Source organism: Syzygium oleosum, unplaced genomic scaffold (assembly GCF_021117445.2).
Source record: "Syzygium oleosum isolate NSW1041296 unplaced genomic scaffold, Sole_v2.1 Sole_v2.08, whole genome shotgun sequence".
Classification (NCBI taxonomy): Eukaryota; Viridiplantae; Streptophyta; class Magnoliopsida; order Myrtales; family Myrtaceae; genus Syzygium; species Syzygium oleosum.
In genome coordinates, this window is record NW_026607492.1 from 466688 (window position 1) to 488539 (window position 21852).

Sequence of the window (21852 nt, forward strand, 5' to 3'; positions counted from 1 at the left end):
ATACCTGCGCAAACGGGAGCTTTATCAAAGCTTTCTGATGTTCTCCAATTCCTTGGTTTAGAATGAGAACACTTGGGGGTAGACCCAAAAAACACGATGGCTAAGTTATAGAAATTACTTTGAAGTCCCATTTCAAACAGTCTTGCAAGTAGGAAATATGGACAACAGCTAACAGCATACGGCAAGAATATTGCTTAGAAGTTAGAACACCCAACGCATACTAGCAAGTAGATAGATTATTGTCAGTCGTCCTTCTTAGCATCGTCTCCGACCTTGTGACAACCGGGGATCTTCTCCTTGATCTTTTCCAGGACCCCTTTCTTCTCCAGAGCGCACTCGAGTGCGTCTTCTTCATCTTTCCTATGACCCGGGAGTTTCTCTTTTATTTTCTCCAAAATGCTCTTCTTTTCCTCCGGATGCATTGCTTCATCAGGTTTTTCGACTGGAATAGACTCTTTTTCAAGCTCCCCACCTGCTTCTAATTCGTCATCTGTTATCTTGTGCTCGAGCTCTTCCTTAGCTGCCTCCTTATTCTTTTTCTTCTCGCGCCCTTCTTCTTCTTCATCATCGGACTTCAAAGTTTTGAGAACAAGCGAGCGTAATGAGTCATTTGCATATGGATGGCTGAAACTTTCTCACTTCATGTTTTCTTTCCCGATCACTAAGCATTTGACCATGCATGAAAGATAACTAGGTTTCTTTTCGTTTTTTTTTTTCTGGGAAGTAAATTAACTAGTTTTCATCCTTTCATATTCTTGACATCATATACTGCTTGCGAAATAACTGGAAATTATTATGATCTTACCGAGCTTGAGTTGCTGTGGGAACGTCGTAGTTCCTTGGCAAGAGTCATCTTTTCTTCATCCCTAACCAGAGGCGTCATTTCTGCATCCACTACGGTATCGCTCATCTCATGCTGTGTTTTCTCTACAGAAACATTTGTGGCGTTGCCATTTTCGGGGGCTTGAGGTTGATGATGACTCATTGTGTAGCTTTTGCCAATGAAGCACAAGGAAAGCTTTTGAACTATGTTGTAGTGAGTAGCGATGAGCCTCTTCTCTGAACTGGTATTTATAGAAGAAGCCAGTGCACATGCCATTAGTTCGTACTGCTAACTGAAATGTCTCTAAAACTGAAATGCCTAACACCCACAGGAAAAGTTGTTAGGCATTTCAGTTTTACATCATGAGTTAATTTTAGCAGATGGCAATTATTCTCATCTGGTCCAAAAAATAAAAAGATTTACCTCGTACACGTTGTACTAGATCAAGTCAATCATCATACTATAAAAACTAACCACTTGAGACTACGTTAAATCTCGCCATAAAGAACATGATTTTCACATGCGTATGCATTGTGGTTGATTTCAACTTCATGTCATGATAGAACAAGTATATATTTCTTTGAAGGAAACATCTTGTGGGTGAAATAATTTGCCTATGGATTGAAGATACTCATTGGGTGACAAATTGGAGGTCTCAGCCTCATTCATTGGAGTTGGGGCTTGGACATGTCAGACCAAATTAGAGCTTAAGCCGTCTGTCTTTTGGTGACTTGAAAAATGGGAAAGATTCCGAAACAGTTCAGGGTTTTTGCATTGGACATGCATTGAGAAGAGGGAACTGTGTCTGTGTGACAAACATTGAAAGAAGGGCGTGTTGTGTTATGGGTGAGCGTGAGTGTGCTCGTTAGAAGAAAACTAAACAATGGTCGGTTTGGACGGTTGTTTCTTGCACTGATCAAGAGGTAAAGTTGCTGTAGTTTCGAGATCAGCAAATTGTAACATAGTTGGGTTCAGTAATGCAGAGTGTTATGGTCCAACTACGCCATTACTACCAATAACTAATGCCAAGAATCCAAGGTAAAGTTATTGCTGTTTTTATTATCTTATTTTTAAGACAAAGGAAGCATATGACCTAATGCAGATTGGAGTTAAACATATGTATTCATTAGACTCTGTTGGAATACAGATTAGGAACTGCAATTTTTGCTGCAATTTTCTCATTATATACATTCTAAGGCCTCAAAAGAAGAAAAGAGTAAAGTACACAAAGCATCAATGGCTACAGACTAGCAATTGTTGCACGGTCTGACGGTGCTGGAGAGAGTAAGATGATGAGCATGTATTGGTTGCAATAGACAGGATGAGAGCTTTCTCGATGTCTGCATTAGTATGCCGCTGGATCATTGAAACTATATAATCCATGAATGCAGCCTCACATGGCAAAGTGATGGGTCCGTCCCTCGGCAGTCCGAACTCTTCCTTGGATAATCTGAACAGCTCCTGAATGATGCAATTGTTCAAGAACCGTATCGGAAACACGAACCGCTTTTGGTCGACCGTGTAGACAGCACAGTGGCCTCTATCAGCGAGCTGCAGTTCCTCGTGTCCACCAACTTTCGGAAATGGGATTCTCTTCCTACTCATGGCAGCTACTCTCCGCCATTTTCTTGCAATCTTGAGCAGTTTCTTTGTGCTGATCATTTTCTCTGTGCTGGAATGAGGAAGAAGAAATGCGAAATCGTTCTTCTAGTCTGAGAGCTTTGAAATGCCAAAGTTGTGGTGAGTTGAGGATAATGGACTATGGAAGTCCGTTAAATAAGGGTGCATCACAAGACACTGCATTAATGTGAGCCACCTGGTGATGGTGCAGAGCCATGTGATTTGGGTATGGTAGGGAATGTTAAGGGTGGTGGCAATGTCTGTTTCGGATAAGCCGTCAATTTGTCTTCCAGCAAGTATATTTCTGTGGCTCGGGATGATCGTAGCACCATGTATTGCAACCAAATAAGAACGACAAAATGACGAAATTAAGAGTGCGTTTGGCAACCATTCTATGCCCGGAAACTGATTTTGCTAAAAAATGATTCCTTTTGATTCCGTGCTTGGGAATAATTTGTAATAATTTGAAGGCGTTTGGTAACTGGTCAAGATTTCTTTTTATAAATAATCTTTTAATAATATTTTCAATTTTTTAATATGTCTTTTTTTATATTTTCCTTTTATATTTTTCTTCTTCTTCCCCTTCTTGGCCCTCTCGCCGCCGCAACCCATCTCCCTTGCTTGGGTTGCGACGGCGAGGTCGGCCTCACCATGGCTGGGCGAGGCCACGCCATCGCGGCCGCGAGCCGCCCTCGCCCAGGCGGTGAGAGTTCAGCCCTTGCCCTCACCGGCCCTGGCCTATGGCCAGTCGCTGGTGGCCGGCTAGGAAGAAGAAGAAGAACAAACCAAGAAGGAAGAAAAAAAGCAAGAAGAATCAGAAATGGAAAAATTGTTCCCAAAATTAAGAAGCTATTTTTTTTTGCTTGGATTCTTTCAAAATTGATTCGGGAACAAATTTTGCAAATTTGTGCTCGGGAACAAAAAAATTTACTAAACGGATTTCTGTTCCAAAACTGATTTTGGGAACAAAAGAACATAAATTATCACTGTTTGGCAGCTTGCCAAACGGACCCTAAGTGAACAGATTCCCATTATTCACATGAAGTGTCCCTTGCTGGGAAAGACAGTTTAATGGTTTGAGAGTGAATGGAATTGGCAGTTTAGGGCATGTGCAAGACATTACTGCTGGACCCAGGATGTCTTGAAGCTTACACCAAACAATAATGTCATTACACTTACTTGTCCCCTTGATGAATGGTTTCTTTCTTCCTTTCGTTTTTTTCTCAATGTGCCTAACACCTTTTCCTGTGGGGATCGGTTCAATTACATTAGTTCGTACTGCTAACTGATATGTCTTCCTCCAACCCTACAGAAAGGTGTGAAGACGTGCATATCACTATCTAGGTGCTTGAAATTTATGAATTTTCTGGATCAAGCAGAATTGCTTGCCAATGTGACCAGGAGTTTCTGATATATTGTTCAATGTGTCTTTCAACATTGATAATACAAGAACCAGCAGGAATCGATTGCGTACTGCTTTCCTGTGACCTTGAGCAATTTGTGGTTGATCTTGTGATTCGTTACGAGAGAATGCGGTTAATCAAGAGGGCATCTTAGGGCGCGTATGGAATCCATTCTGGAGCAGAAATTCTGCTCCAGAATGCATTCCGGAACAGAAATGCGTTTGTTAAAATAATTTTGGAATGCGTTAAACAATTTTGCATTTTGGAATAAAAACGCGTTTGGTAAAACTTCATTCTTTTTTTGCTCTAGAATGAATTTTGCTTAGAATGAGTTTTGGCCCAAAGAGAAGCTACTTTTTGTAGCTTCTCTCTTCCAGAATGCATTCTTGCCCAAATTTCCTTTTTTACAAGAAATAAAAAATTTCAAAAAATGAAAAAATTTCACAAAATGGCTTAGAATACCTGTGGCCATCCACTTTGAGTGAAATTTAAATTTTTTGAGGTGCCCAAAAAAATAAAAAAATCAAAAACTTCAAAACTTCACATAATAGCTTAGGATACTGTGCGCCATCCACTTTGAGTGAAATTTAAATTTTTGAGGTGCTTAAAAAATCAAAAATTTCAAAACTTCACAAAATGGCTTAAAATACCGCATGTGGCCACCTACTTTGAGTGAAATTTAAATTTTTTGAGGTGCCCAAAAAAAAGAAAAATAATAAAAAAATAAAAATTTTCAAAACTTCACAAAATGGCTTAAAATACCTGTGGCACCCACTTTGAAATGAAATTTAAATTTTTTGAGGTGCCCAAAAAAAATAAAAAATTTCAAAACTTCACAGAATGGCTTAGAATATCTGTAGGCTGCGAATGATAACCATTCTGTTTCTCTATTTCTGTTCCAGAAATAGGTTTGGAACAGAAATCCGTTTGGTAACGTAATTTTAATTTCTATTTCTGGAATAAATTTTTGTTCCAGAAATAGATTTGAAAGAGAAATCAGAAGTTAAAATTTTTAGCTTCTCTATTTCTGAAACAGAAATGAGAAACAAAATTTTTTGTTCTTCTCATCACTTTCCCTCACTACTAGTCGGTCGCTCACCCGCCGCCCATTGCCGGCCGCCGCCACCCGCCGACTGCCGCTACCCTTCACTGGTCGCTGCCGCCGGCCATCGTCTCCTGCCACCGGCTACCTCCCACCACCGCTAGCTGCCGACCACCGGCCACCTCCCGCCACCATCGGCCACTAGCCGCCTCCCGCCGGCCAAAAAAAAAATTCCAAAAAATCCTTAAAAATTGAAAAATTCCAGAAAAATTCATAAAAATTTCTAGAAAATAAAAAAAAGTCAGATTTCGGGAAAATAGGAAATTTATTCATTTTTTCCAAAAAAATAAAAAATTTCAAAACTTCATAGAATGGCTTAGAATACTTTGTAGCACTCGCTTTAAATGAAATTTAAATTTTTGAAGTGCTTAAAAAAATAAAAATAAAATCAAAATTTCAAAACTTTACATAATGGCTTAGAATATATGTGGCCACCCACTTTGTGTGAAATTTAAATTTTTTGAGGTGCCCAAAAAAATCCAAAATCAAAAATTTCAAAACTTCACAGAATGACTTAGAATATCTCGGCCACCCACTTTGCGTAAAATTTAAATATTTTGAGGTGCTAAAAAAATTTAAAAATAAAAAATTTCAAAACTTCACGAATGGCTTAGAATACTGCATGGCCACCCACTTGCGTAAAATTTTAATTTTTTGAGGTGCCCAAAAAAAAACCAAAAACTTTAAAACTTCACAGAATAACTTAGAATACTTGTGGCCACCCATTTTTAAGTGAAATTTAAATTTTTTAGGTGCCAAAAAAATTAAAAAATTAAAAAATTAAAAAAATTTAAATTTCACTCAAAGTGGGTGGCATGTATTCTAAGCCATTCTGTGAAGTTTTGAAATTTTTTATTTTTTGATTTTTTTGGGCACTTCAAAAATTTAAATTTCACTCAATGGTGTCAGTATGCATTCTAAGTCATTCTCTGAAGTTTTGAAATTTTTGATTTTTTTGGAAAAAATGAACAAATTTCCTATTTTCCCGAAATCGACTTTTTTATTTTCCGGAAAATTTTATGGATTTTCTGAATTTTTTAGATTTTTAGGAATTTTCCAGATTTTCTATTTTTTTATTCTATTTCTAAAAGAAATGAAGCGATTGTCGCGCCGCCGTCCACTCGCCGGCCACATGAGAAGGAGAAATTTTGTGCGTTATCAAACAAATTTCGTTTCGAAATAAATTTTTGTCGTTATCAAACATGTTTTTAGCTTAGAAACTCCTCCGGAAACAGAAATAAAAATCAATTTACGGTCGAAATTAATTTCGAAACAGAATGGTTATCATTCATTGAGTTCTTGACCCACTTTGAGTAAAATTTAAATTTTTTGAGGTGCCCAAAAAAAAAAAAAAATAAAAAATTCAAAACTTCACAAAATGGCTTAGAATACCCGGCCACCTACTTTGAGTGAAATTTAAAATTTTTAGGTGCCAAAAAAAATTAAAATAAATCAAAAATTTCAAAACTTTATAGAATGGCTTATAATACATGTGGCCACCCACTTTGAGTAAAATTTAAATTTTTTTAGGTGCAAAAAAATCAACAAATCAAAATAGATTGCTCAGTAAATCAATTTCTGAAAGTAGCACTAGTCATGCTTACCAAACAGATTTCTCCTCCGTAAATCAATTTCTAAGAAGACCTGTAAATCAATTTCCTATAGCACTGATTTGTTAGAATCTCTACAGAATTCGCTACCCAGCTGATCTGGACCCACTTTGTAGTTGAACTCTCCGGCAAAATAGTAAGAGAATCTTTCTCTGCAGTTATACAATCATGTGCTCATGAGCCCCATAGAACCAAAAATCGAAGATTTCTCAACATCACCACATGGGTTTTCTCCCATTGGAAAGATGCATTGAATGCCAATTTGTTGGCTCTCCCAGTATATAACGCGGGAAAGCCGGTGCTTTCTCCAAAACCAGAAACAGCACTCCAATCCACAGCAAAAAGCAAGTTTGCTCATCTGTTGAGAATTTCTTTGAGATGAACAAAATGATAAGCACCAAGAAGCTGATTCAAATGGCAAGGAAATGGCAGAAGATTGCCGCAATGGGAAGAAAAAGAATTGCGTTTCAGAGGACGAACAGCAAATCTAGTTCAGCAGATGCAAACAGATCATCGGCTGCTCAAAAGGGTCGTTTCGTTGTCTATACAACGGATGAGAGACGCTTTGCGATCCCTCTCTCATATCTCAGCAACAACATGGTAAAAGAGCTCTTCAGGGTATCAGAAGAAGAGTTCAGTCTTCCGAGGGATGGTCCGATCACACTTCCCATTGATGCTCTATCCATGGAGTACATAATTTCGTTAATTAGCAGAGGCTTGGCTAAGGACCAAGAGAATGCTCTGCTTACGTCCTTGACCAGAGGAAGCTGCTCATCATCCTCAGCTTTCAATCAAGCATTAGAGAGCCCACAAATTCTTGTTTGTAGCTGACAGATGTAAAAATACCAGTATTTTGTAGATATGAAATTGGTTTTGCCACAGTATATGCATTGTTCTAACTCGTTTCTCTTTGGCTAAGATCATCCTAGCGTTTTGTGATGGCTGGTTTTGACGCGGATCATTATATCTCGCATAACAGATCCACTATAACCAAAAAGTAATATGTAAGCCTGCTAAGTATACGGGGCCCTTTGATATAGTCAATAAAGACTAACTCTCAATATTCACTTGTTTCAGCTTTTATCGAACTATTCAAAGGATTACCAGGTCTGTTGCCAGAATAAAAAAATTCATCAGTAATTGCCTTTCTTGCTATCTGATCAATGGGGTTATGTTGAAGATGAATTGGATTAACAACCTGCACCCTAAGTAGCCAGGAAGTGAGCAATACTAAAATTGTGTTTGCTCTCACTAAGGCAGTGTATTTAACGGGAACACGCAAATTACAGTGGTCTCTGCACTTTGTGCATCTGATAGATTCTGAGAGATAATCACCATTCATGAAGAATTATGTGCTTATTCCCATTAAAATATCTGTCAAGCTCAATTCTACGGTTCCTTAACCATGCTTTTATCAAATTTTTACAATTTTCATTTATGCCCTTCCTAAATAGAAAAGAAGAGAAACTGAAGATTGAAGAACTCTGAAGTTCGGTAATTACGAAGCCATTGTCTAATCAAGAGTGGGTTCCTAATGAGAACACATTCGAAAGAATCTAGAAGTTCAACTCCAAAAAATTTACTACTGATTTTTTTCTCTTTCTGTAGAAAGTGATGGATAGCTTTTGGATTTTTTAATCACCCAAGTTACTATGACCTTCTGAATTTGTACTATCAACGACAAAAATATTTACTGTTAACTTTTTCTTTAGTTTGAAATGAAAAGCTAGTTGAACTCTGGGATTTCAATCAAAAGGTATATTTTTGTCGGACTTTGTAGAACTACAGATTAGAAACTGCAAATTTCTCAGCAATTACTCAATATATACATTTCAAGCCTCAAAAGAAGAAAAGAATAAAGTACACAAAGCATCAATGGCTACAGACTAGCAATTATTGTACGGTCTGACTCTGTTGGTGAGAGTAAGATGATGAACATGTGTTGGTTGTAATAGACACAAGGAGAGCTTTCTCAATTTCTCTGTTAGCACGCCGCTGGATCATTCTATGTCACCCATGAACATCGCATCACATGGCAAACTCATGGGTCCGAACTCTTCCTCGAATAATTCGGATAGCTCTTGAATGAAGAAATTGTTCAAGTGCCTTATTGGAAACACAAACTGGTTTTGGTAGATCTTGTATATGACAAAGTGGGCTCTATGAGCGATCTGCAGTTCCTCATATCCGCTAACTTTTGGCAATGTAATCCTTTCCCTACTCATGGCAGCTATTCTCTGTCATTTTCTTGCAATTTTGAGCAACTTCTTTAGGGACCCATTCTGACTGCATTCGTCACACATACCCATTTCACGTAGGCCAAGCCCAAAAAGATTATCCTGAGTGGAGAAACAAGACGGTGACCTTTTGGGATGGCTGTTGGCTTATCACTCAACAGGACTTTTCCTATCCGATCTTGGGATGTCACAGGAACGTGAAAGAAAGAATTGGAGATCGTTTTTCTAACTGTGAGAGCTTTGGAGTGACAAAGTTGTGGTGAGTTGAAGATAATGGATATTGGGTCCGGTTAATAACGGGTGCATCAGGAGGACAGACCATTAATGGGAGTCACCTGGTGATCGTAGATAGCCATACGACTTGGGTATGCAACAGAGTGAGGGGTGGTGGCAATGTCTGTTTTGGATAGGCTGTCAATTCGTCTCCAGACAAGAACATATCCGTGGCTCAAGATGATCATAGCACCATATGTTGCAACCACACAAGAATGAGCAAATGGTGAAATTTACTTATCAGATTCCTTTTATTAAAATGATGTGTCCTTTTCTGGGGAAGACAGTTTGGTGGTTTGTGAGTGAATGGACTTGGCAAGTTTAGGGATTGTGCAAGACATTACTGCTGGACCCAAAAAAATTTAAAGCTCACACCAAGAAGCTGATCCAAATGGCCAAGAAGTAGCTCTTACCGGAAGAAAGAGAATACTGTTGCAGAGGATAAACAGCCATGCCGCTTCAGGAAATAGAAGCGGTCATTACCACCGATAAGACACGCTTTGCGATGCCTCTCTCATATATGAGCAACGATATTGTTCGGGAGCTCTTCCAGGTAGTCATGGCCACGGGCCGGTTTTGGCCTGGACCCGGCCCGTTGACCGGGCTTGCGGTTTGGAACCGGAACCGGCCCGTGGCCTACGGGCCCGGTTCCAACAATTTTGGAACCGGCCCGGAACCGCCGGTTCCGGTTCCAAATTATTTTTAAAAAATAATAATAATGAAATTTAAAAAAAATTCATTATTTAATTTTTTTATAAAATAATTTGAACTCTAATTGCATGCATTGTAAGTGCATTGATCACTAATTACAATGTTTGGCTTGGGTGTATTGAACTCTAATTACGAGGTTTAGCTTGGGTTTTATACACAATGATTCTAATGCTCTTCTTTCCCATTCGATGTGGGACTCTCGGCTGCTTGAACACCTTCAATGTGAGACTCTTGGCTTGCTTCATGCAATGCCAAGAGTCCCACATCGAATGGGAATGAAGAGACCATCAAAGCGGTTGTGTAGATAAAACCCAAGCTGCTCACGAACATGAAGTTGTATGCTTTTTGTTCACGATGCTTTGCTAGTTAAGAGCAAAGGGTTCCATTGGACCGCCTAGAACCGGGCCAATGGTCCGGTTCCGGTTCTATGATTTGCGGTCCGGTTCCTAGTTCTAAAATTAAGGGATCATCTTACCGGTTCGGTTGCCCGAGCGAAACTGACCGAACCGGAATCAATCACCCCTACAATTTACATTTTGATTACAATTTATATTGAATAATTCATTATTTCATAATTTTGTAATTAATTATTTTTAAAATTTTTAAATTACGAACCGGAACTGCTAGGGGCAGTTCCGGTTCCGGTTCACACATGACCACGGTTTGGAACTGGCCGGTTTCGAACCGTGGCCATGACTACTTCCAGGTATCAGAAGAAGAGTTTGGGATTCCAAATGTGGGTCCTATCACTATTCCAATCGATGCATCATCCATTGACCACATCATTTCATTTATTAGTTGAGGCCTAGCTGAGGACCAGGAGATAGCTCTGCTTATGACATTTACTGGAAACAGCTGCTTATCATCCTCAGCCTTGAATAGAGCATTTCAATGCCCCCAAATATATGTTCATAGCTGACAGATTCAGCATACCCATTTCTTTGTTGATAATACAAATAAATTCTGTTAATATATGCTTAATTTTGTTCATTTCTTTTCTTGTCATGGAAATTTGTATGGTTAACTTCTCAGAACATTTATTCCATTACTCTATTATCAACAAAAAGAAGTGCTCCGAGTATGCAGGCCTATTATTTAGGCAACCTGTGACAATATCGACAAATTCTTGCGGAATGCACTAATTCTTTAGAAAACAGCACTCAAGCAAGTGAGATTCTTGGTACATAAAATGCCCAAACCGACTAAATTTCGTGCAAGTGAAAATGTGACCCTGCCAGAATAGCGAAAGGATTTGACAACAAAATCTAACTGATCTACAATTCATGAGTTGCACCCTTTCCAATGTTGTACAAGTGTTATTGTTTCTACTGCTTAGTCCTTAGTAAGGAGTATCTGCTAGGTCTTCACTGGCTATGAACTAGCAATTGAGAATTTCTGCTCCTCCTTCACCCCTGAACGTCCGCCAGTGGCTAAACGGAGTAAATATTCCGGTCAATCTTCTGCTCTCCTGTCGCCAATTTCCATTTCGTTGTCTTCTCCGTAGCAATGACTTAATTAGTGCGACTCTGTTTAATTTGGGTCAAAGCCATGTGATCTTGGCAGGCAAACGAATATTTGTGTGGTGGCGATGTTTTTTTTTCTTTAGGCCATCAATTCTGTAACTCAAAATAATCACCAAAAGACAGACCACAACCACATAAGGTAACCATGAGCATCTAGGAACAGATTCCTTTTTCTTAACATCCAATGTTGATGACTGGGATGACATATTTGGTTGTTTGTGAGTGAAAAGATTTGGTAGATTTAGCATGGGCAAGGATATTCCTTCTTGACCCGAGATGTTGTCAGGTGGACTACCAAGCAAGGAGGCTCAGACTAGCCAACTCCAATGTGGCCCTTGTCCCTGTTTTTACTTATTCTGAGAAACCGAGCTACTGGATTTAATAGATCGGCTAACGTTTATTTTCTCCTTTTGCAATGACAAAGCGCCATCTATTTATATCTGCTGGCTCACTAGCATGTTCTCTTTGTGACCCAACAGATACAGGAGACTCCTGACATGTGTTGAAACGGTCAAGAAGGCCAATCAGCGATTATCTCGAAACTTCCCAAGTCTGTCCAGAGACATAGGATCATGATAGTGTATTGCATTGTAAATTTTGATGAGGTCCTGTCGGACAATGTAATGGATGATATTGCCCATCATCCAATGACAGATCAGCGCCAAGTATCAAATTTCATTGCTGTGAGCTCAAGGAATCTGGGGTTGCTCTTCTTATTCTTAAAGAGACTGTAGTTAATCAAGTTGACAACTAAGCTAACAGGACCTGGTATGTTAGGTCGTACCAAATTAGTACTATAGTGCTTCCTCTATGTTCTGCTATAATTGCTGATCGCCCATCTGAAATTAAGCCAATTACTGAATAATACTAATTATAAGGACATGGCTTTGCCCCAGGGATGTTGCATCCGTTGGCAAATTGCAAGCTTCTCTGTTTATAAAGCAGCCAATGCTAGTGCTTTGACTCAATCAAAACAGCTTTCTAACCTTCAAGAGAAATTTCCTTTCTTTCAAAGTTGTTCGGAGTGTTAAGAATGATAAGAACCAAGAAGCTGATCATAATGGCCAGGAAGTGGCAGAAGCTGGCTGTCATTGGAAGAAAGAGAATATTGTCGCAGAGAATGAACAGTGATGCGGCTTTGAGAAACAGAAATGGAGGTTCAGTTGCTCACAAGGGTCATTTTGTGGTTTATACCACTGATGAGGGACGCTTTATGATCCCTCTTACATATCTTGGCAGCAACATTGTTCAAGAGCTCTTCAGGATATCAGAAGAACAGTTTGGGATTTCAAGCGAGGTCCTATCACAGTCCCGACTGATGCGTCGTCTATGGACTACATTATTTCATTGATTAGTAGAGGCTTGGCTGAGGACCACGAGAGAGCTTTGCTTATGACGTTTATGAGAAGCAGCTGCTCATCATCCTTGGTCTTGAATAACGCATTTCGAGGCCCCCAAATACATATTTGTAGCTGACAGATTCAGCATCAGTCTTTTGTAGATAATAAAAATCAAATTTTGTGGATATTTGCTTGATTTTATTCATTTCTGTTAGGCATGTAACATTGTATGCTTGACATTATCTCAGATCATTTATTCCGATACTCCATTATCAACAGAGAGAAGTGCTGCAAGTATGTGGACTGATTTAAGGCAACCTTCGACGTTATCGACAAGATATATTTATTTGGTTCATGGCTTTCAGTAAAGAAGAACCTGTCAATTTCAGATCCCCCTTTGATTAAGTCATTAAGGAGTTAAAGTTTGAATATGATCTATTTATATGGTTCTTCAGTGGGCATACATTGAGTAGGGAGTTGAATAGCTGATGAAATTTACCAACAGTCTAGATCTAATGGGAATGTGTACAGAGTGCTAGTTGGCAAACATCTTCAGCTGGGTCGTGCTAATGACAGTGGTACCTTTGAACCTTGTGCATCCAATTGATGCTATGAAACTGCAGAGTTTGTCAATGGTAAATAAATACTAATTGATACTATCAACACATCAGACAAGCTTGACTTTTCACAAGGATTCCATGCTTTATGTTATAAAGAATCGCAAGTATGGTTGTTGTCTCCCTTGATTCCGTGGGAAACTAAATTGAGCTGCTTCACTTCCTTGTGCCTGAAACAAAAGGATGAGAATGAAAATAGTGACTAACCTATCTAGTTTAAGCTCCATCAACATGTCTCATATAACAAATGGCCACGCCTCACATCCTGGAAACCAAAAGAGCCTCCAAGCTTAAGTCTGGGTTATACATATTTCACTTCTCTGCATAAGTAATAATTTCCTAGTGACCCAAGAACTTGCGTTCGTGGAATTTAAGTATGATTATGTGGCTCAAGCAAGCCCATAGCCATTACCTAGCCTGAGTTATATTTGGAATTATTCACATTCTACAGTGGAATTTTTGGAGGATATGTCAGCTTTCAGGTTTTTCTTCTTTGTCCATCTCCACACCCTGCAAAGAAAAATGCATGGCCTATTTAGGACTTGAAAAGTTTGAAAGTTTGCATTATATTGAGATCAAGAAGAGTAAACCTTTTAGAACCATAGCACAGCCGAAAATTCTTTCAGCTCAGTAAACAGTTCTTTCTTTTGGTGGTGGCAGCGGGTGGGGGAGACAAAATTTGCATGTAAATCATCTATTTTCCCTTCCAGCAATTATAAGGTGCCATAATTTGATTGCATATACTCTAGTGACCAACAGACAATCACCTAACATGTCAGCTAATGAAAGCAGAACCTATCTTGGTTATTCAAATTTCTGCTTTTGCTGGCCCTGAGAAAGCAACTTATAATACTTTAAACTCATCAACCAGACGACAAGTTCTTGTTAATTGATTAAATGTGTTTGTTGATATCGATCATACAATGATGGTCGTGGCATCAATAAGGCTCTGTGATTTCACCAACTTAAGCAATTTGTGGTTGCTGCTGTGACTCCTGGATGTGATGTGGTTGATCTGACAACATCAAAACTAATTGGACCCAGTATGTTATTGAATACAATTGCAACCACTGTAAGAGAGGCCTTCTTCTTTGCTATGCATGTGCTCATAGCCCTACATGACCAAACATGTCAATTCTCATAAAGCTTTTGCAAACAGAAGCACATGGGATTGCTTTGCGAGAGACTTGCCTTGAGGAAAGTGGCAAAGGATGGCAAGCTGCCTCTGTCCTCTCCTTATATAAAGAACCCAAGGCAATACTTTCCCATCAACCAGAAGAAAAACAAAAGTATTCCAACTTTTACAAGAAAAATTTTCTTTCTTTCCAGATTGTTTGAATTGAGTGAGAATGATAAGCACCAAGAAGCTGATCCAAATGGCAAGGAAGTGGCAAAAGGCGGCTGCAGCCGGAAGAAAAAGAATTTCACTACGTAGAACAAATAGCGGTGCCACTTCGGGAAACAAAAGCAAATCATCATGCGCTCAAAAGGGTCACTTTGTGGTTTACACCTCGGACAACAGACGTTTTGTGATCTCTCTATCATATCTCGGCAACGGCATCATTAGAGAGCTCTTCAAGATGTCCGAAGAAGAGTTTGGAATTCCCAACAGTGGACCTATCAGGCTTCCAATTGATGCATCATCTATGGAATACATAATCTCATTGATCGGCAGTGGCTTAGCTAAAGACCTGGAGAATGCTCTGCTTATGTCCATTACGAGCTGCAGCAGCTCATGTATAGCTTTAGATAAGAGATTTTCATGTCCACAACTTTATGTTTGCAGCTGCTGAATGTAGTAGCATGCCATAATTATGTGAAAAATAGAAATTATTTCAACACATGAAAATTGTTCTTTTGTTTATTCTCTTTCCGTTGAACCATGATTTCTGATCACTACTCAACACTCTCTTTGGCTGCAATTTGAGATGGTAGCAGATTTTACTTTCCCTGACTGTTAGATCCACGCCGAGTGCAGGCTGTTATCAAACTTTTCTCGTAGCCTTAATTGAAAGTATGCAGCAATTTGACCGTGATTGGTTAACATACTCAGCAGGAATTTTAGGTCTTAGGGGTTTCAGATCTCAGATCATGATAGTTCTGTAACATATAGTTGTGATCTTCCAGGAAGACATATAGTTGATATCTGTCACCTGGATATTGATGTGGAAAAGCAGTGGAACTACAGATTGATCTTCACCTATTCTCATTATTAAGAATCTTCGTTAGCGCTGACACTGGTTTTGTCCCTCATACGGAAAGATATCACAAATCTAGTCCTTCTCTGATAAAGCCCTAAGATCATAGATGTAATGCTGCGGAGGCCATATGGAGTCAGGGGTTGGGAACTTTTCCGTATCGATATTGAGCAATTTGTGTGCATGATCTCAATCCAACTTAGGATAAGCTGGCCTAATAACAAAACTATGTTCAAAGAACCATAGAGTCAAACTCTGGGATTCCATTCTTCCGATTTCTCTTTGACCACTCATTAGGATAATCGTCCTGCTGTTGAAAGTCAATATAATGTTCTGCTCAACTAATCAAAACGAGTCCACATTCTCTGGGGACTCTGAATCAGCTGGATCTCATCCATTTTTACTAGCTATAGTATACAAAACTGCAGGTTTGTCTCAGCAATTTAATGTGAGTAAGGACATATCAGATCGAGAGTCTTTGTGATTCTTTTTTGAGATATTCGGACATATTTATTGACATATGTCTAGGACATACCCATTGGGCAAATATACTATCTAGGATTTACAGACTTCACATTTGAGAATCATAAGCTGAGTGTATATACAAGCTTCATCTGTGTGGTGTGGCCTAATTACACATTAGAGTAGGCGTTATCATTAACTACAAAGAAGAACTTGGAATCGGACTTTGATAATAAGATGCCGTCTATGAGCACCGTCCAAGAATTGAATTCAGCAAAGCTTTCTCCAGTTCTTTAGCCACGCCTTGTTGGACTAGGGACACTATGTACTCCATAACAGCTGCATCGCAAGGCATGATGATAGGACCGTCGCTCGATAGTCCAAACTCCTCTTCAGACATCTCAAAGAGCATTTGGAAGACGTCGCTGCAAAGATACGGCAAGGGTATCATGAAGCGCCGTTCATCCGTCGTGTAGACGACGAAATGTCCCTTATCTGCCACCGAAGATGTGGCGAGAAACTTCCCTTTGGTTTTCGGCAAAGAAAGCCTTCTCCTTCCCGTGGCATCCAATTTCTGCCACTTCCTTGCCATCCTAAGTAGTTTCTTGGGGCTGATCATCGTTTCTTGCTCCTTATATCAAGTTGGCTTCAGCTGAGAATAATTGACATGCTTTGGATGATCGATACTGATATGTTATGCCAAATTAGAGTTAATGCAAGGGAAGGAGTTTTATAAGCAAGTTCTGAGAAAATATTCACAAGAGGCAGTTCTCTTTGTTATCGTGTTTTCCTAGGCAAAACCATGTGATTAGTTATATCAAAGGAAAAGCACTAGGATCAGATATAACTAACTTTTGTCTGGTAGACGATGGACAAAGCAGGTCCATCGTCTCTACAGGTAGTTCATGCATTGCAAAGCCGTAATGTAATTCTATTTCTTCTGCAGCTAGTTTAAAATAAAACAGAAGAAATAAGAGGGAGAGGATTGTTGGCAAGAAAAAATTAATAAATAGAGCGGAATCTCGAGGGAGGAAAAACGAGGTTTTTTCTGTGCAAGTCACGGACATCTCGACATGCCGGATTGACGTGGTTTCAAGCGATCATTAAGAATTCCAAGCCTCGATTTCTTTAATAAGGTAAGTAGTGATTATCTATTCTATAATTTGTAAACTCATTTCTTGAAATTGATAGAAATTATATAGATTATAGATTATGAAAGAGGCATCGTACGGTATTATATTTATCAAAAGAAAAATGGAGTTTAGAGCCTATTTATTTCATAAGATTGGATCGAGTATTTACTACCTTATGTTTATTTGAAATCGCATGGCAAAGTTTCTCTTGAAATAGTCGGTGAGTTCATTATCTGTAAAATGGATGAAGAATCCTACATGAAATATATATGAAATGGCATGGTAAAATTTCTCTACTTGAAATGTATTCTTCTTCATGGAAGGAATTATGAAAAGTTATATAAATTGATTTGTGAAACAATTTATGAATTCAATTCCGAAATGGTTTTCTGACTAGGTCAAGGATTGTGTTGATGATTTTATTCTCTTGTCACTATAATTTGAACCCATTGAAAAGTTGTGAGTATGCACGTTCTTCTCTAGACATCATGTTTGGGCCAACCTACTGGCTGATATAGGCAAGGGGAATCATTGTACACCTTATCGCAGGGCATTAAGTGGCTATAGTTTAATGTTGAGCATTAGATTGATTAATGGGCTAGCCAATTAATTCTTGTTTTAGAATTACTGATTGAGTGAATGCTTGTTTTAGAATTGCTAATTGGATGAATATTCCTGATATGTATAAACTTTGTTAAATTTTTATAACTCATCTTTGATTTTATACACATATGATATACTGGATTTGAATAAATGTGTTTTCGGTACCGTTTGTAAATGCACACAGTGGATGCTCGTATGTTTATAAAAAAGTCTATACTAACTATCGATCAATGATTTGCCCATGTCATCTATCTCAATTCTTGTTCAGATTCTAAAGCTACAAACAAATAGGACAAGAGCGATATTTACGGGATTTTGGGAGTTGGATTTTGGCATAAGTTGTTGAGATAGCTTGTTCTTTACTTGATATGTATATATTCTTTTTGATGGATTTCAGAATTTTGATCCTATAACCAACTTGCTTTATTTTAAGATACATAAATAGATGAATGTATAATTTTATGACCGGTTATTATTGGTTATGAGTACGAGTCTACGTCCGAAAGGACGTGAGGACGGTCGTATTATACTAATATTTTCCTTGTACTTGTAGATTGGAGAGCGACAATAAGTGCCTTCATACAGTTAGTTACAGGGGAAAAGTAAGTAAAAAACCAAAAAGAAACTTGTGTGTTTGCAAAAACATGTTATGCTTTTCTGGTCTACTTTGCCAATGATTGGGAAGGAAAAAACATGTTATGCACCGAAACTCTGGGACCTGCTGTTCCAGGAGCAATAGACGGGCTACCGAACAAGCAACGTATGTGTCTTAAAAGCCTCAAACTAGTCCACTTTGAGCATCTGTGGTAATTAGAAAAAAATGGAGAGATAGTGCAACCAACATCTGCAAGGACTGCATTCTAAAATAGTGAGATATCAAGTAGCAGGCAATATTCAGGTGGGAGATAAAAATAGCCCATCACCAATCACCATAAGCCTGATCTGTTCACTTACCAATTAGAGTTGATATATCCCGCATCGTTTGATAATGTGATTTATATGTTTTTTATATACTAGCGGTCTCTCTCCACCTATGAGCAAAGTCAGGCTTTGCCCTTTTCGCATGTCTGTCTATCCCCGTAGTCTAATTTCACACACCATTCCTAATCTGGTTTGCAGTGGGTAAACTTTCTAATAATTAGCATGTTAATTTGTTAAAGTATGTCGTGTGCAAATTTCAGTGCAGACCATTGGTGCAGATTTATCACTGGAATTGTTACTATCCTGTCACTCCCCCGTAGAAAGGGAGTTTCATCTGCATTAATTTCCCTGATCACCATGCTACGGTAATGGAAAGAGCAGCAGATTGTGCTTTACGTTGTGGCTTGTGACTATCAATCACCCGTGCACGATTAGCAAATATTTCGAGATCCTTGACCAGGACTTCAAGTTGGTGAGTATAACATACATGTTGATATTGATTACCAAAAGCTTCAACCATCGCCATTGGGGTTGAGATAATCTTCAACTGTTTGCTTAGGATTTATGTCTACCCAAGCTGGCAACCAAGCTGACTAGACTGATCCAAACTTGATCACACTAAGCCGAAACATCTGAATAGTAACTGTATGGTAAAATCTAGCCTGTGTACTCTTTTGTTGCATGGATCCGTAGTGCAGGACACAATGATCTGAGTCAAAACCAACCATCACAAAATGCTATGATGATCTAAACCAAATATAAATGAACTAGAATAGCGCATATATTGTGGCAAAACTATTTTCATTAATCTAGTAAGCACTGGTATGTGTTGCATTTGTCAGCTACAAACAAGAATTTCTGGGTTTTCTAATGCTTGATTGAAAGCTAAGGATGCTGAGCAGCTTTGTCGGGTGAATGACAGAAGCAAAGCATTCTCTTGGTCCTTAGCCAAGCCTCTTGTAATTAATGAAATTATGTACTCCATAGATAGTGCATCAATTGGAAGCATGATTGGACCATCGCATGGAATCCCAAACTCTTCTTCCGATACTAAAGAGCTCCTCACTATGTCCTTGCTGAGAAACGAGAGAGGGATCACGAAGCGTCTCTCATATGTTGTATAGACAACGAAGTGACCTTGTGAGAAACTGATGATCTATTTGCATGTGCTGAAGCGGACTTGCTGTTCGTCCGATGAAATGAAATTCTTTTTCTTCCAATTGCGGCCATCTTCTGCCACTTCCTTGCCATTTGAATCAGCTTCTTTGTGCTTATCATTTTGTTCAACTCCAAGAAATTCTCAATAGAAGAGCGAACTTGCTTTTTGTTGAATTTGAGTGCTATTTCTGGTTGTGCAGAAAGTATTGGTCTTTCCCTGAGTTTTATACTGAGAGGGCTAAAGGAATCGGCATTCAATGTATGTCTTTCCCATGTGAAGTCACACGGTAAGCAAACCCATGTGGTCATGTTGAGAAAAACTTCAAAGAGGGACAAGATTTTTGTTTCTGTGGGGCTCATGAGGACAAGATTGCATAACAGAAGAGAAGGATTCTCTTACTATTTTGCAAGTGAGTTTAGCTACACAGTAGGGTCCAGATCAATTTGGCTGTCCACTTGGTTAACCACATTCTCTCCGTGACTCGCAAGATCAACCACAAATTGCTGAAGGTCACCGGAAAGTAGTCTAATATCGGTTCCTGCCGGTTCTTGTATTATCAATATCGACGACAATTGAATATTTATGAGAAACTCCTGGTCCCATTAGCAAGCAATACTGCTGGACCCAGAAAATTCAGAAATTTCAAGCACATAAATAGGTGATATGTTGGGTCTTCCCACCTACTTTTGGGTCGCGAGAAGACGTATTAAATAGCAGTATGAACTGATGATTTGCACCAATACCGCAATCAAAGGTTTATATCCACACTATGCACTCGTTTAGGCTTATTGAAAAATAGAGAATTGAAGAAAGAAACCATTCATTAAGGTGACAGATAGTCTAATGACATATTTTATTCCTTTTTCTGCATGTAAGCTATATATATAAGCTGCTATTTGAATTTTTAGAAATTGCGCTGTGTTTCTTTAGATAATGACATGCATTATCTTGTAAGGGGAAGGCCGACAACCCATGAGAAGCAAATGCTTGGATAATCCCAGCCCTTCAGATATTGCATCAAGTAATGCCGAGAGCTAGGAACAACCATCAGACTCGGCAAGTATGAGCCACATACTCTAAGGCATGGCTTGTGCGAGCTTTAGACATCTTGGGTCCAGCAGTAATGTATTGCACCTGCCCTAAACTTGCCAAGTCCATTCACTCACAAACCACCAAACTGTCTTCCCAGCAAAGAACATTACATGTGAAGAAAAGGAATCTGCAATTCAATTCCATCATTCTTATGTAGGTGCAGTTCTGGTGCTACGATCATCTCGAGCAACGGAGCTGTACTTGTTGGGAGACAAATTGACGGCCTAACCGAAACAGACATTGCCACCACCCTAACATTCTCTCGCAAGACAAATCACATGGCTCTGCACCATCACGAGGTTACTCCCATTAATGCTGGTGTCCTCCTGATGCACCACTATATAACAGACCCCAGTCAGTCCATTATCTTCAAGCTTCAACTCAACAACTTTGGCATTTCAAAGCCCTCAAGATCAGAAACACAATCTCCTATTTTGTTCTTCGTCCACATTACATTACAGAGAAAATGACCAGTCCGAAGCAGTTGGTCAAGATTGCAAGAAAATGGCAGAGAGTAGCTGCCTTGAGAAGGAAAAGGATCTCATTTCCACAAGTTGATGGAGACGGGGAAGTGCTAGCTCATAGAGGACATTTCGTCGTCTATTCCATTGACCGAAAGCGATTCGTGTTTCCAATTAAGTACTTGAACAACTGCATCATTCGAGAGCTGCTCAAATTATCCGAGGATGAGTTCGGGCTTCCTAGCAATGGACCGATCACTTTGCCGTGCAACGCCATGTTCATGGACTACATGGTTTCAATGATCCAGCAGCGTGCCAATGCGGAAATCGAGAAGGCTCTCCTTATGTCTATTACAGCCAACACATGCTCACTTTCTCACTCTCTCCAGCAGAACCACAGTGGACAACAATTGCTAGTGTGTAGTCATTGAAGCTCTGTATTTATGGTTTTCCCTTTCTTGTATAGAGGCTTTTTGGATGTACATAATTAGAGAATTGCATGAAAATTGCAGTTCATAATTTGTAGCTCGACAGATTCAACTGAAAACGGATCCTTCACTCCTA

At 39.1% G+C, this 21852-nt stretch overlaps 6 protein-coding genes across 6 annotated transcripts; 3 read left to right on the plus strand and 3 right to left on the minus strand.

The window, feature by feature from the left end:
• Positions 1-20: 20 nt before the first annotated feature.
• Positions 21-1085, minus strand: LOC115672911 (phosphoprotein ECPP44-like). Its single transcript, XM_030594906.2, has 2 exons — positions 806-1085; positions 21-572 (listed from the first exon to the last, which is right to left on the minus strand). Exons 1-2 carry the CDS (start codon positions 983-985, stop codon positions 243-245), a joined length of 510 nt encoding a protein of 169 aa, XP_030450766.2. The 5' UTR covers positions 986-1085; the 3' UTR covers positions 21-242.
• Positions 1086-1926: 841 nt separating this feature from the next.
• Positions 1927-2582, minus strand: LOC115672803 (auxin-responsive protein SAUR64-like). Its single transcript, XM_030594755.2, has one exon. It carries the CDS (start codon positions 2483-2485, stop codon positions 2057-2059), a length of 429 nt encoding a protein of 142 aa, XP_030450615.2. The 5' UTR covers positions 2486-2582; the 3' UTR covers positions 1927-2056.
• A 4187-nt stretch (positions 2583-6769) lies between these two features.
• On the plus strand, positions 6770-7474 carry LOC115668591 (auxin-responsive protein SAUR68-like). The gene has a single exon (XM_030590027.2). The coding sequence runs from the start codon at positions 6937-6939 to the stop codon at positions 7387-7389; it is 453 nt and encodes a 150-aa protein (XP_030445887.1). The 5' UTR covers positions 6770-6936; the 3' UTR covers positions 7390-7474.
• Positions 7475-14511: 7037 nt separating this feature from the next.
• Positions 14512-15128, plus strand: LOC115672821 (auxin-responsive protein SAUR68-like). The gene has a single exon (XM_030594776.2). The coding sequence runs from the start codon at positions 14609-14611 to the stop codon at positions 15050-15052; it is 444 nt and encodes a 147-aa protein (XP_030450636.1). The 5' UTR covers positions 14512-14608; the 3' UTR covers positions 15053-15128.
• A 1035-nt stretch (positions 15129-16163) lies between these two features.
• Positions 16164-16538, minus strand: LOC130138776 (auxin-responsive protein SAUR36-like). Its single transcript, XM_056313864.1, has one exon. It carries the CDS (start codon positions 16536-16538, stop codon positions 16164-16166), a length of 375 nt encoding a protein of 124 aa, XP_056169839.1.
• A 4677-nt stretch (positions 16539-21215) lies between these two features.
• On the plus strand, positions 21216-21852 carry LOC115672422 (auxin-responsive protein SAUR67-like). The gene has a single exon (XM_030594227.2). The coding sequence runs from the start codon at positions 21294-21296 to the stop codon at positions 21717-21719; it is 426 nt and encodes a 141-aa protein (XP_030450087.2). The 5' UTR covers positions 21216-21293; the 3' UTR covers positions 21720-21852.

Bases quoted from the DNA above. Each gene is read 5' to 3' on its own strand.
- LOC115668591 (XM_030590027.2), top strand. From the start codon at position 6,937: ATGAACAAAATGATAAGCACCAAGAAGCTGATTCAAATGGCAAGGAAA.
- LOC115672803 (XM_030594755.2), bottom strand. From the start codon at position 2,485: ATGATCAGCACAAAGAAACTGCTCAAGATTGCAAGAAAATGGCGGAGA.
- LOC115672911 (XM_030594906.2), bottom strand. From the start codon at position 985: ATGAGTCATCATCAACCTCAAGCCCCCGAAAATGGCAACGCCACAAAT. The intron at 573-805 runs GTAAGATCATAA...AAAACTTTGAAG, and splicing joins CCCACAGCAACTCAAGCTCG to TCCGATGATGAAGAAGAAGA.
- LOC115672422 (XM_030594227.2), top strand. From the start codon at position 21,294: ATGACCAGTCCGAAGCAGTTGGTCAAGATTGCAAGAAAATGGCAGAGA.
- LOC130138776 (XM_056313864.1), bottom strand. From the start codon at position 16,538: ATGATCAGCCCCAAGAAACTACTTAGGATGGCAAGGAAGTGGCAGAAA.
- LOC115672821 (XM_030594776.2), top strand. From the start codon at position 14,609: ATGATAAGCACCAAGAAGCTGATCCAAATGGCAAGGAAGTGGCAAAAG.